Source organism: Tenrec ecaudatus, chromosome 1 (genome assembly GCF_050624435.1).
Source record: "Tenrec ecaudatus isolate mTenEca1 chromosome 1, mTenEca1.hap1, whole genome shotgun sequence".
In the NCBI taxonomy this organism is placed as follows: domain Eukaryota; kingdom Metazoa; phylum Chordata; class Mammalia; order Afrosoricida; family Tenrecidae; genus Tenrec; species Tenrec ecaudatus.
In genome coordinates this window covers 307824503-307837590 of record NC_134530.1, presented here as the reverse complement: position 1 = coordinate 307837590, position 13088 = coordinate 307824503, and the positions used below count along the sequence as shown (strand labels likewise).

General features: G+C 39.8%; 1 protein-coding gene and 1 pseudogene across 1 annotated transcript; both read left to right on the top strand.

Moving 5' to 3' along the window:
- The first annotated feature begins 327 nt into the window (after window positions 1–327).
- On the top strand, window positions 328–10418 carry LOC142441322 (olfactory receptor 5V1-like). Its single transcript, XM_075543358.1, has 3 exons — window positions 328–342; window positions 4648–4693; window positions 9379–10418. The coding sequence occupies exons 1-3, from the start codon at window positions 328–330 to the stop codon at window positions 10416–10418; spliced, it is 1101 nt and encodes a 366-aa protein (XP_075399473.1).
- Window positions 5075–5902, top strand: LOC142429856 (protein SET-like; annotated as a pseudogene).
- Window positions 10419–13088: the final 2670 nt, after the last annotated feature.

Genomic DNA, 13088 nt, shown 5'->3' with positions numbered 1-13088 from the left:
ACGAAGCAAGTGGGAGATGAGACGATAGATGACCTCTGGGGCTTAAAGGGAAGGAGCTTCCAGGTGTCCGTGCACATGCCGGGTGGAAAGAGTAGGCTGAGTGTGTGAGCCGTGAAGTGCGCTCGTGTCATTTAGAATGGTCACCAGCTTGTTGACCGGATCTTTAGTAAACAAAACATAGATATTTTCTAATATATTCTACCGAGGCAAATATGCCACTGTTTTAAAAAGCATCCTATCAGAATAATTCCTTGTGTGACTTTTTAAGAAGGTTTAGTTTTTCGTGGGAATTTGGTATTTTTTCAAGGTAGCTCTTGAGCCTTTTTTATGTTAATGTTATTTGTTTGCTTTGTAATTTCTTTAAACTCAATAGGTTGGAGGATTACTATAATTTCCACATTTTCAACTCCATTTAAATTTTCAGAACACGTTTTTTTCTATTCATGCCTTTATTGGCACTCGATCCACATAAAGAATTCAATAGTTCAGTCATATCAGGAAGAGTTGTACAATCATTACCACAATCAGTTTTAGAACATTTAAAAATATTTTACAACCTTTTATTCTTCTTTGTACTCATACGTATTCGTATAATTTTAAAAATTGTTGCATAAAAACATACAATAAAACACTTTCCAATTTAACAACTTCTACATGTATAATCCAGAGCTATTGATTATACTCATCATGTTGTACAATTATTAGTGATACACTTTTCCAATTATTCCACCACCATTACCATAAACTCAATGCCCTCTAAGCACAGAACACTTTTTAATAAAGAAACACCGATTTTTCAGATCTGGTCCCCATGTAATGCTATTACTTGTACCCTCTACTTCTCTAGGAGCTTTGGTGGCATAGTGGTTATGCTCTTTACTGCTAACTGAAAGGCTAATTGTTCGAATCCACCAGCTGCCCATTGGGGGAAAGTTGTGGCAGTTTGCTTCTATAAGGGCTTTCAGCTTTGCAAACTCAGTATTTGAGCTCTACTCTGTCCTATAGGGTTGCGATGAGTTAAAATCCACTGCAAAAGTCTGACTTGTATTTTTGGCACTGATCTAAAAGTTAGTGACTTGAACCTGTGTAGCGGTGCTATGTAAACAAGCCTGCTTCTGCAGGAACACACACGTGTGCGCGCACACACACATCAAACCTATGGAGCTTTAGTTTCTCGGTGACACATGGAGTAGTCATGGCTCAGAGTGGATCCACAGAAAGGGGTCTGGCTTGGGTTTGGCTCCTTCAGAAGGAAATGTCCTTAAAAGAAAGGCAATCTTGCTCCTTAATGTTCTGGGAGCCTTTGTTCTGGGTTATTTACAGTGATTCTGGAAATCATACTACATTGTGAATCCCTGAAATGTTTCTGTTCTCTCTTCCTCTTCCCCCTTGTACCGCGTATTTTATCAGGTTTCATGGTATTGGGTAAGATGGGGCAAGATCCATTTATTTATTTTTTTCTTTCTGGATTTGTGTGTGAAGTCTGATGCATAGTCTTTTCTGAGTTTGTCCTAATGCTATACATACAAGAGGCAGCGATCAACTATGTGGAATATTTTGAGTACCACCTGGTAGATTTGGTTCCAGATTGAGACCAGAATAAATTATTTTTTTACTCTCAGTTTTACTACTTCTGAATTTTATGATCTTGTAAGATTGAGCTAGACTCTGTGACATAGATGATGGCTACAAATATAAAAATAATATATTGGATATGAATGGTTTCCCAAATTTTATAGCATTATACTCTGTAGTGAAGGGAAGGAAAGGTAATTTTTCTTGGGAAATCTGCTACTGTGTCAAACATTACCACAGTAGGGCCCCATTATTAAAAGTTAAACCATTATAGATCCAAGTATTTATTTATCTGTTATATGCAATTACTGGAATGTCTGCATGCAATCTTGTGCCAATTGATTTAGGAATATCCAATTAAATCAGTTAAACATCCCTGAAGAGCGATAACCACTTTTATAACAAAATAAATGATATATATAGGCTGCCTATTAAATGCCACAGCTGATATATAATATATATATATATAAAGAACTACAGAATTTTCAATAAGGGAGAGTGATGAAGGGAAAGATAAATTCTGAGCCAAGCTTTGAAGAAAGTGAATGAGCAAAAAGCACCCAGGTCGTGAGACTGCAGGTGACTCACCTTTTAGCGCCTAATCTGAAGGGAAAAGATATTCTTATTGTAGAGCAAATGGCCTTAGCAGGGTAACGTGTCAATTGTTTCCAATTTTTCATTTGGTCCCTTTATCACATAACTGCACATCAGATCAGGACACAGCAAAGGATGCTTCGAAGGAAGGAGGAAGCTCATGGAGTAAGAAAGACTTGACTAGGTGTCAAAAGTGGCTTCCTATGAATGTGGGTAAGGGAGGCTAAGGATGCTGCTCTCCCTTTACTCTGTTCTGAGGTCTAACGTGCTGCCACCCACTTTCAGGGGAGGACTTTCTGACTCATGGGGACCCAATATAGGGTTTCTGAGGCTTTAAGTCTTCCCAGAACCAGACCGCCTTCTCTAGATGAGCTTGTTCCATCCTACTCCCTTCCAATCCATTGTCCATGCATTTTCCAGCGAGACCTTCACATAACGCAAACATGAACACCTGACATCCCTGCCATAGCTTCGCATTACTATTTGCCACTGAGTGAGTCCATGTCAACCGCAAAGCCTCCTCTCTTTGCTCTCTGGTAAGGTGAAGTTCTTTTGTCATGGGAATTTAAACCTTTCTCCATCATGTTTTCTCTCTCCACTGAAAACTTCCACAGTGCACAAAAAAAGGAATAGAAATTCAAATAAAAATATAGAGAAACCATCCAAATTTGGAATCAAGTGTAATCTATGTGGAACTCTGGGTCTGCAATGATATGTATTTTTTGTATAGATATCAGGCACATGGCCCACATTCATTGTTTTCTATTATGTTGCAACAATCCCTTTACCTTCTATAATTTATCTTATAGCATCAAACCACAAAATTATTTTTCCTTGAATTAAGGATTGACTATTTTAGGCCAAGGAAATGTTACTGCGCCCATTCTAATTTTATCAGGTATTTTGATTACTTGACGAAACTCTAGAGTCATATCTTTTAAGAGTACAAACATGAACATTTCAATTACGTATACCTGGACCAAAAATATGCAAGCATACTGGGAATCAATTAGTAAAAATGTATCTAAGTCTTGGTACTGATAAGATTTAACCTTCAATGTACTGTAAGAATAGAAAATTCCCATATATAGCCAGGGACAGAAACCATAAAAGTTTGTAAGCCATCAAAATAATCCCATTTATATTAAAACCCAGATGAGTTGTTTGATAGAGCATTCTACTGTTAGCAGTTACAGGAAATTAAGCATTTAGTCACTCAATATTAAATATATATTTATTATTTCCTCCTATTGAAGGGATGGATCTGTTGGGTAAACAATGAACCGTTGTTAATGGCAAAGAGGGTGTTGGGGTGGTTCCGGGTCAGTAGTGGCACTGCAGGAGAAAGCTGAAGTTATTTGCACCTATAAATATTTGCAGCCTGGGAAATACCATAGAGCCGCCATGAGTCATAATCAACTGAATACTGAATAGAAGTAGGTTTTCGTTTGGGTATAGAAGAGTTAAAACTCTCTCTCCCCCCCCCCCTCTCTCTCTCTCTTTCCCCTTCTTCCCCACCCTCATGCCCCCCCACCTCTCTCTGAGAGTGAACCTCTGGCAGACTTTACTATCACTGAGACTCAGTGTTTTACTCTGTACAAAAGTGGGAAAACCATTGTTCCTGATGTCATAAGGTTCATGTAAATTTGATGCTACATGGAAAGAACTCAGAGATGACCATGCCACCGCAGCCTGCAATATTTACACTGGTTTTGCCACAAAGACACAGACTCAGTTAAGTAGCTCTTGACTTTTCAAGACAGATGATCTTTTAAGAAATTTGTTAAAATTCTGCTAACCTGACCCAACTTTCAGGAAATCTAATGCATTAAACCCTTTACTGAAATTTACAGTAGCAAAATTTAATAAATGAGACATTGCAAGTGTTCATCAGTAAGGGGGATGAATACTTATACTTTCAGCACAAATAATTAAGCACTCAGTTACTAACTGAAACATAGGAGGGTCAAGTCCCCTGGTGGACATCTTAGGAGACAGGTCTAGCAACCTACTTTCCCCAAACTCCAGCCATTGAGAATCCCATGGTGATCACTCTTAATGTGATATACATGGATTTCCATGAATTGGAATCAACTCTAGGGTAACTGGTTTTACTGGTATGTGAAAGTTTGGCTGGGCTCATATGAGCTTTATCACTAATGATCATGTTTGAGGTGTACATTCATTGCCATTTGAAAACTCAAACTAATTGCTATCGAATCACAGTGATGCGGTGTAGGTTTGTGAGACCCTTTATGAAGTTGAAAGCTGAACTGCGGACCATGAGGTTCTTAGACCAAGGAGTAACCACTATACCTCCAGGGCTCCTCTTTGCCATCGGAAGAGCTGACAGTATGGTGCTTAAGAATGAAGCATGTTAAAATATTACACACATTTGGACCCCTATTTTGAATTTATGAGTACATATCTATAGAACGACTAAAACAGTAGAGATTTTCTCTAGTTCAGACTTTCAAGATTTTTAATCTCTTTATTTTCCCTTCTGTATTTTTCAAGGCTTCTAAAACAAACACAATTAATTTTAGCCAGGAATAAAAATCAACTAAGGCACTCTATTATCTGGGGGAAAGCAAAACAGATTATCCCATAATTTTCATTTTTTCTAACAGTTTATGAATTACAGAAGCTGACTATAAAGAACAAACTCAGGAGAACTCGGAGGAAGAGCTAGGGAGCCCGGCCGCCTCCCCTCCACCCTGCATCCCTGCTCTGTCACCAGCAAGGGGGAGACAGTGGGAGGGCAAGCTAGCCAGCGGGAAGGTGAGCGAGCCAAGGAGAAATGTTGGAGAGGCACCCTCCCCTCACCCCCCCACCCCCACCATGGAGAAGCCTCTTGTCAGAGAGAAATATAACTCTGCCAACCATTCTTTTAGAAGTGGTCAGAATGGATTCCCAAATCCCAAATTTGGGGGTGACAACATTTGTCAACCATCCGCAAGTGTCTGCCTTGCTTGTGGAAGAGAATGAAGAGGCACTGAAATATCTGACTAGAATTGAAGTGACAGAATTTGAAGATGTTAAATCAGGTTACATAATAGATTTTTCATTTAATGAAAATCCTTACTTGGAAAACAAAGTCCTCTCCGAAGAATTTCATCTGAACGAGAGTGGTGATTCATCTTCAAAATCAACTGAAATAAAATGGGAATCTGGAAAGGATTTGATGAAACATTCCAAACACAGAATCAAGCCGGCAGGAAGAGCAGCACAAAGAACCTGGGGGTTTCTTTACCGGTTTTACCGGCCATTCTGATGCAGGTGCAGATGAGTTGGGAGAAGTCATCAAAGTGGAGATTTGGCCACATCCATTAAAGTACTCTTTGGGTAAGGAGAAGATGATGATGGTGATGATGATGATGAAGAAGAAGAAGGCTTAGAAGACATTGATGAAAAGGGGATGAAGATGAAAGGGAAGAATGAAGATGAGGAGGAGGAAGAGGAAGGAGGGGAGGATGAAGGAGATGACTCGCAGAACACTGATGGATTCCAACTTTCCTTTTTACATTTTCTTCAGTCTTTGGGAACAAGTTGCTGTCGTTTTTTGTTTGTTTTAGTTTTGGTTTTTGTTTCTTCCTCTTGTGCTCAATCACCATGTTTTAGGTCCCTTTTCTCTCTCTACACCATGGTTCTCAACTTATTTGGGGGTGGGGAGAAGAATGCCTTGTGCAGAATACAGTGGAAAAGAATCTCTACCCCGTTGTTTTCAAAATAGTTTTTATCAATTCCCGTCTCAACAAAAACTATGAAATCAACACACCACCAAGCTCGGTGGGAAAACAGAAAACCCTCTGCTCTCTTGGATCTCCCGGCAGCTGGAGGGTGCTAGGGTCTCTGTATAGTAATGCATCAAATTCTAGCTTTGATCCTCCTTTCTCTGTATAGTGGGCTCAGAGATTACACTGCATCTCTATGTCAATGTGGACAGTTAGCATTTACCAACGTGTATCTGTCTAGTTTCTCTTGTTTAAAAAGGGGGGGGGGAGCTTTTAGAAAGGGGTTACAGAATGTCAGCAGAGAGTGGGTTTGAAATGTTGGGTGGGTTAAGTGGGCATTTTGACAATATGACTTCTCCTTTGGCATGTTTAATTGTGATGTTTAATGGACATACTTGCAGTATAAGATGACACATTTAAAATAAAATTTTCTCCGAATGATGCCTTGAGCACTGCCACTCGATGGGAGAATCAGCAGAACCTGCAGGATCCTCTATGGAATTAACATTCTATGTTGTATTTTTTATCCTGATAATTTTTAATGTTTCTTCTTGTTTTACTGGAAAGGAAAATGCTCACTTTTAAGCTTTAAAAGTGTACTAGTTGCTGTGTTACAATAAAACTAAATGTGCTTACACACAGAACAAACTGGGCACCTATTTGAAAACTTTAATCTATCCTTGTCAGGATAGTGAGATATTAGCTCATATTGAGATGGTAACATTCTTTTTTTGCCTAATTCTTTTTGACATTTTGTAAGAAAGCTATTAATCTTCTGATAACAATATTGATATTATGAGTTACCATTCAAGGTAAGTGATTTGTAGTTGATATGGACAGAAGAGATAAATTATTCCTATAGAACTCTCATTGGGAAAAGAAATATTAGGAAACCTGGAATTCCACAGTTAAGTGCAAAAATAGGAAAATACGTGATTAAAATGCTACTATGTGAAGCCCAAAGCAAAAGATTATTAAAAAGACAGGAAAGAAAGGAAAATATAAGGTGGCTATCAGAAGAGACTCTGAAACTTGCTCTTAATTGTACAGTAGCTAAAAGAAATTGAATAAAAGATGAAGTCAAAGAGTTGACAAGAATTTCAAAGTAAAATATATAAAGGAAAAGTAAAATATAATGAAAGGTACAAAGGCCTAGTGAAAGAAAACCAAAAGGGTAGAACACATTCAGTGTAGGTTAAATTGAAAGATGTCAGTAAAAATTCAAGCCTTGAGTTGCAATCTTGAAAGTTTCTATGGGCAAAATATTGAATGATACAGGAAGCACCTACAGAAGATGGAAAGAATACACAGTCACGTTACAAAGAATAACAAAATGACATTCCACCATTTCAAGGGGTAGCCTGTGATCAAGAACCGATAATACTGAAGGAAGAGACCCAGGTTACACAGGAAGCAATATACAATAACAAAGTTCCAGGAATGGATGGGATACCAATTTAAATGCTTTAAGAATTTGATGAGGCACTAGAAGCACTCACTTGTCTATGCCAGGAAGTTTGGAAGCCAGCTATTGACCAACTGACTGGAAGAGATACATATTTGTACCCGTTCCAATGAAAGGTCACTGAACAGAATACTCAAGTTATAGAACAGTATTATTAATACCAATCAATGCATTTGACTTCTGTGCTAGAGAATAATTCCCAAAGTACCATGGGCAGCTACAAGCGCAAACCAGTAAGTACTGGAAGAAGTTGGGACAGATTGCTCTTCAGAGGTAAGGATGGCAAGACTTCCTCTACACACTTTTGACATATTGTCCGGAAAGACAGTCCCTGGGGAAGGGCATCATGCTTGGTAAAGTGGAGAGGCAGTGAAAAAAAGGAGGGCACTCAATGAGATGGATTGACAACATCCTACATGATGGACTCAGGCCTAGGAATGATTGTGAGGATAGCATAAGATTGTGCATAGGGTCTTTGTGGGTCAGGGATGACCAAAGGGCATCTAACAACAACATTATTAATATCTCATCTGATTAATTTTTGGCTGAAGATCATCTAGTAACAGTTGTAGCAGTACACTGACAGGAAGTTGCTAGAGGTTCAGGCATGATTCAGTAGAGGACATGGAACAAGGGATCTCATTGTTGATGTCAGATGCATCTTGGCTCAAAGCAGAGAACACCAGAAAGATGTTTACTTATGTTTCGTCTACTATTCAAAGGCATTTAACTGTGTGGATCACAACAAATGATTGATAATCTTGAGAAATGGGAATTCCAGAACATGACATCGTGCTCCTGCAGAACCTGCACATGGGTCAAGAGGTAGTTTAGTGAACAGAACAAGGGAATACTGCATGTTTTATAAACAGGAACTGTGTGAGACAAGGTTGTATCCCCCAACCATACTTATTCGATATGTATGCTGAGCAAATAATCAGAGAGGCTTGATGATATGAAGAAGACTTTATTATTAGAAAGGGAGGAAGGCTTATTTACAATCTGTGATATGGAGGTGACACAACCTTGCTTGCTGAAAGTGAGGACCTGAAGCACTTGTTGATGAAGATCAAGGATTACAATTCAATGCAAAGAAAACTAAAATCCTTACAACTGGGCCAATAAGTAGCATCATGATAAACAGAGAAAAGATAGAAGTTGATTTTATCTTGCTTTGCTCCATAATTACTGCCCATGGAAGCAGCAATCAAGAGATGGAAAGGTATATTGTATCGGGTAAATTTGCTACATGGGGCCTCTTTAAAGTATTCAAAAGCAAAGGTGTTATTTTGAGGACTTACATGTAGCTGACCCAAGCCACTGTACTTTCAATGACCTTTTGTGCACGTGAAAGTTGTGCATTGAATAAGGAAGATGGAAACAAAAATTGATGGATTTGAACTATAGGAAACAAAAATTGATGCATTTGAACTATAGGAAACAAAAATTGATGCATTTGAACTACAGTGTTGGCGAGGAGCATTGAAAGTGCTATAGACTGCTAAAGAACACACAAATCTGTCTTAGGAGAAGTACAGTCAGTTTGGTCCCTAGAGGCCAAGATAGAGAGGTTTCACCTCATATATTTGAGACCTGAAAACGATCCCTGCAAAAGGACATCATGCTAGGTCACGGGGAGTCAGTAAAAAGGAGGAAGGCCCTGAACAAGATGGCCTGACACGGTGGCTGCAATGATGGGCTCAAACTTTAGAGTTTGCAGTTGTCGCAGTACTGGGTGGTGGTTCAGTGTATTGTAGAGAGCACGGTTGCTGTGATTTGGACCTGATAGAAGGGAACATTATCCCCGGTAAAGCCTCTTCCTAAAGGTAGATAGAAAAGAGGAGAGGCTGGGATCAGTTAGAGGGAAGGAGAGAGAGAGGTGAAATGTTGGTTGTATTTACTTGTGTTTGGTGGTAGGTAGCAGGTACGGGTTTTGAAAGGTTGCTGTTTCGCTTCTTTCGAGTCTCATGTAGATGGCGATGGTTTTATGTGTAACCCTTCTACTGTCTGTTTTGCAGCCCGTTGTTACTGTACCGCATGCTTATTCTGTCTGCTCTTTGCCTCCCTCGGCCCAAATTTCCAAAAGGAAACCAGGCTACATCATGGAAGTTAAAAATCAAACTGGTCCATCAGAATTCATCATCTTGGGATTCTCCAACCTAAATGATCTGCAGTTTTTACTCTTCACTGTCTTCGTTCTGACTTACATCTGCACGTTGGGCGGGAATATCTTCATTATGTTAGTGACGGCAATGGATGCACACTTGCATATGCCCATGTACTATTTCCTAGGGAACTTGGCCTTTCTTGACATCTGCTACACCACCACCAATGTCCCCCAGATGATGGTGCATCTGCTGTCTCAGAAGAAAAGCATTTCCTATGGGGGATGCGTGGTTCAACTTTTTGCATTCATTTTCTTTGTGGGGTCAGAGTGTCTCCTCTTGGCGGCCATGGCATATGACCGCTACATTGCCATCTGCAAGCCTTTGAGATACTCGGTTATCATGAACAAAATGCTGTACAACCAGTTAGCGGCCTCTTGCTGGACCGGTGGTTTCCTCAACTCAGTGGTGCACACGGCACTGACCTTTCGTCTTCCCTTCTGTGGCAACAACCAGATAAACTATTTCTTCTGTGACATCCCCCCTTTGCTGATCTTGTCCTGTGGAGACACATCAGTCAACGAGCTGGCATTGCTCTCCATTGGGGTGTTCATCGGTTGGACCCCTTTCTTGTGCATCATCCTCTCCTATCTCTACATAATCTCCACCATCTTGAAAATCCGCTCTTCCGAGGGGAGGAAGAAGGCCTTTTCCACATGTGCATCTCATCTGCTGATTGTCCTTCTCTACTACGGCAGTGCTATTTTCACATATGTACGGCCCATCTCGACGTACTCCCTGGAGAAAGACAGACTGATCTCAGTCTTGTATAGTGTTGTAACGCCCATGCTCAATCCCATAATCTACACATTGAGGAATAAAGATATCCAAGAGGCTGTAAAAACTTTGGGAAGGAAGTGCCAGTCATCACGTTCTCTCCTATAACCTCTCACTTCTCACCGCAATCCAGTCCATTCTGACTCTTAGCGACCCAAAAGAACATGGTAGAACTGCCCCTGTGAATTTGTGAGACTGTGAGTGTCTTCTTTCTCCAGAGGAATGGATGGTGCTGTCCAACTGCTGGCTGTGGTTAGCATCTAGGTGTGTGATCACTAAGCTATCAGGATGTTCTCTTTGGATATGCATCAATTCCATTCAAAGAATCTAATATTCCATTCATATTTTCCCCAAATGGTTGTTTCTAGTGACAGTTATGAAACAGTTGAAATACTCAACCTCAGTGCTTGAATTTCACAGCTTTTGTTAATTTGATGCCACATGGTCTCTCAACAGTTTTGCTTTAATATGACCCCAAGTCCTGTCCCTGTGGTACTTTGTGATAAAAACCCTTTGGTATTTTGTACTCGATCTCTTATCAGCCACAATTGCTTCTTGCCATTCCTGACCAAGTCCCATTTGATCCCCCATGATAAAAATCCTGCCTTTTCTGGCACTAATACGTTGGCGACATTTTTTCAATCAACCAATAAAAATTCAGTGCCCGGGAAAGTTGAGATCTACTTGCCGTTCATATGGATGTGCTGTCCTACAAAATTCCACCTTGTCCTTGTCTTGCACCTGGATGCAATACTCTGGGCCCCCGGAAAGGAAGAATGTAGTTTTCACTCTGAATTCTGTAAGGAAGAAATACTATCTATTTTCTAGTCCTCCTATGTGAGTTCTCAATTCTCACACTACTGGACAGACGACCCAATGTACCCCCAGGCTCAATCGAGTCAAATTCAAGATACTCCCTAGCTTCTGTCTTGATTTTTGTTCCCCATTTCTATTTTTCTGTCATGATTTCTTAAGAAAGTCGTTTTTCTCCATTCTTGACCTGCTGTTATGCATACATCCCTTTGAGTAAACTATTTTTTAGATGACAGAATATTAAGTCTCTTGTTCAATTTTAATATTTTTAAATGATTTCAGCATTTGCCACCAGGATTCCCTTTAAAGCAGTAAATAGGACTTATAAGTCAAATGTTCATAGCATTGGTAAGAGGTTTAAAGGGTAAAACACAGAGTGATGTTGTCAGGTTGTTTGAGGTGGTTTACATGCTTTCTATCTACTTCTCCCTATGTGACATTCATGCAACCCATCTATGTTTTTGATCTTGGTTGTGTCAGAGTTCATGCTGACTTGGGATTACTCTGCGCATGTCAGAAACGCTCCATGGAGTTTTCACAGCTGTGACCTTACAGCAGCGGACCACCGCGTTGGTATTTCAAGGTGCCTCTGGCCTGGTTTGAACCATCAACTTCACCCAGGAACTCTTCTCTCCTTCCAACGTATAAATGATCCTTACACCTGGAGAAATGGAACTGTGGTTCTCTCCTATCGCCATGGCCATGATTTAATTTGAAATTCGTATCCCCGCAATTGTTTGATCAAAATATCTCCATTCTTTAGAGTCTTGCTGAAAATCTACTTTCTCTACAAAGCTTCCTCTTGCTACTTCCAGTAAACGTGTTTTCTCTTCCTTCTTCCAAACAGGGCTGGTTGACTAGTCATTTGTTTAGTCTATATAAAGTTGCATCTTCTCACCACCTATATTAACGATAATATCACTCTGTATTGTACATTTCAAAGCATTTACCAAAGCTATTATTACTTGATTGATGCAGCCTATTGACTTCTTTCAAAGAAGTCCTGGTTGCAAATGATTGACTCATTTGGATGCTAACCAACTGGTCAGGATCTAAATCTACCAGTTGCTCCACAGGCAGTCCAGTTCCATGAAGATCTGCACCCTTGAAAACCCTGTGGGGCAATTCTACTCTGTCCTGTCAGGGCCCCATCTTTTAGCCCTGGTTTAGATTCAGTGTGTGCTTTATGTCTTTACGTTTGCATTTGAAATATCAGGCTTGTAGTAGGTAGTAGATAAATGCTGTTGAACAAACATGAGACTGTACTAGACTTCTGTGACTTTTCATGTTCTATAATATGTGTATATGAAGCTCTTTGCTCTTTCATTGTTTTCATCTTCTCTGTGAACACACATTGCAAAAAAAAAAAAAAAACAGACCCACTGCCATTGAGTTGATACCAACTCACACTGATGTTATAGCACAGAGAGGACTGCCGCTGTGGCTTTCTGAGGCTGTGCATCCTTAGAGGAGTGGAAAGCCTCATCTCTATCCTGAGGAGTCACTGGTGGTTTCAAACTGAAAACCCTGCATTAGCAGCTGAATGCATAGCCCATTACACAACCCAGACTCTTAAACACCTTGAAAGAACTTATTTTTTAAAAATCCCCCAAAACCTGCTGTCATGGAATCAATTCTGACTCCTGTCCATCCTCATGCATATGCTACAAATGAGAAGAACTCCATGGTGTCGTAACACAGGGGGATTCAAATTACTGACCCCTATGCTTGCAGCCAAAGGAAATGTTTGCATCACCCAGTCACCTGTACATCTTTGTATTCAGTACATCCACGTTTTTTGTTTTATTCACCACAAGAACTTATTTTAAGACTTTTTTGCTCTTAATTAGGTGAAAGAAACCAAAAAAAGAGGGATTATGGTTTAGTTGGTTATAAAGATTGAGTTAAAGCAAACCTTTCCAGTTTCATTTGTTCTTTACTTGATCTTATACTTTCATCAAATAT

Excerpts from the sequence above, each read along its gene's own strand:
- LOC142441322 (XM_075543358.1), top strand. Across the intron at positions 4,694-9,378 it reads TGTATTTTTCAAGGCTTCTA|TTTTGCAGCCCGTTGTTACT; the intron begins AAACAAACACAA and ends TTCTACTGTCTG.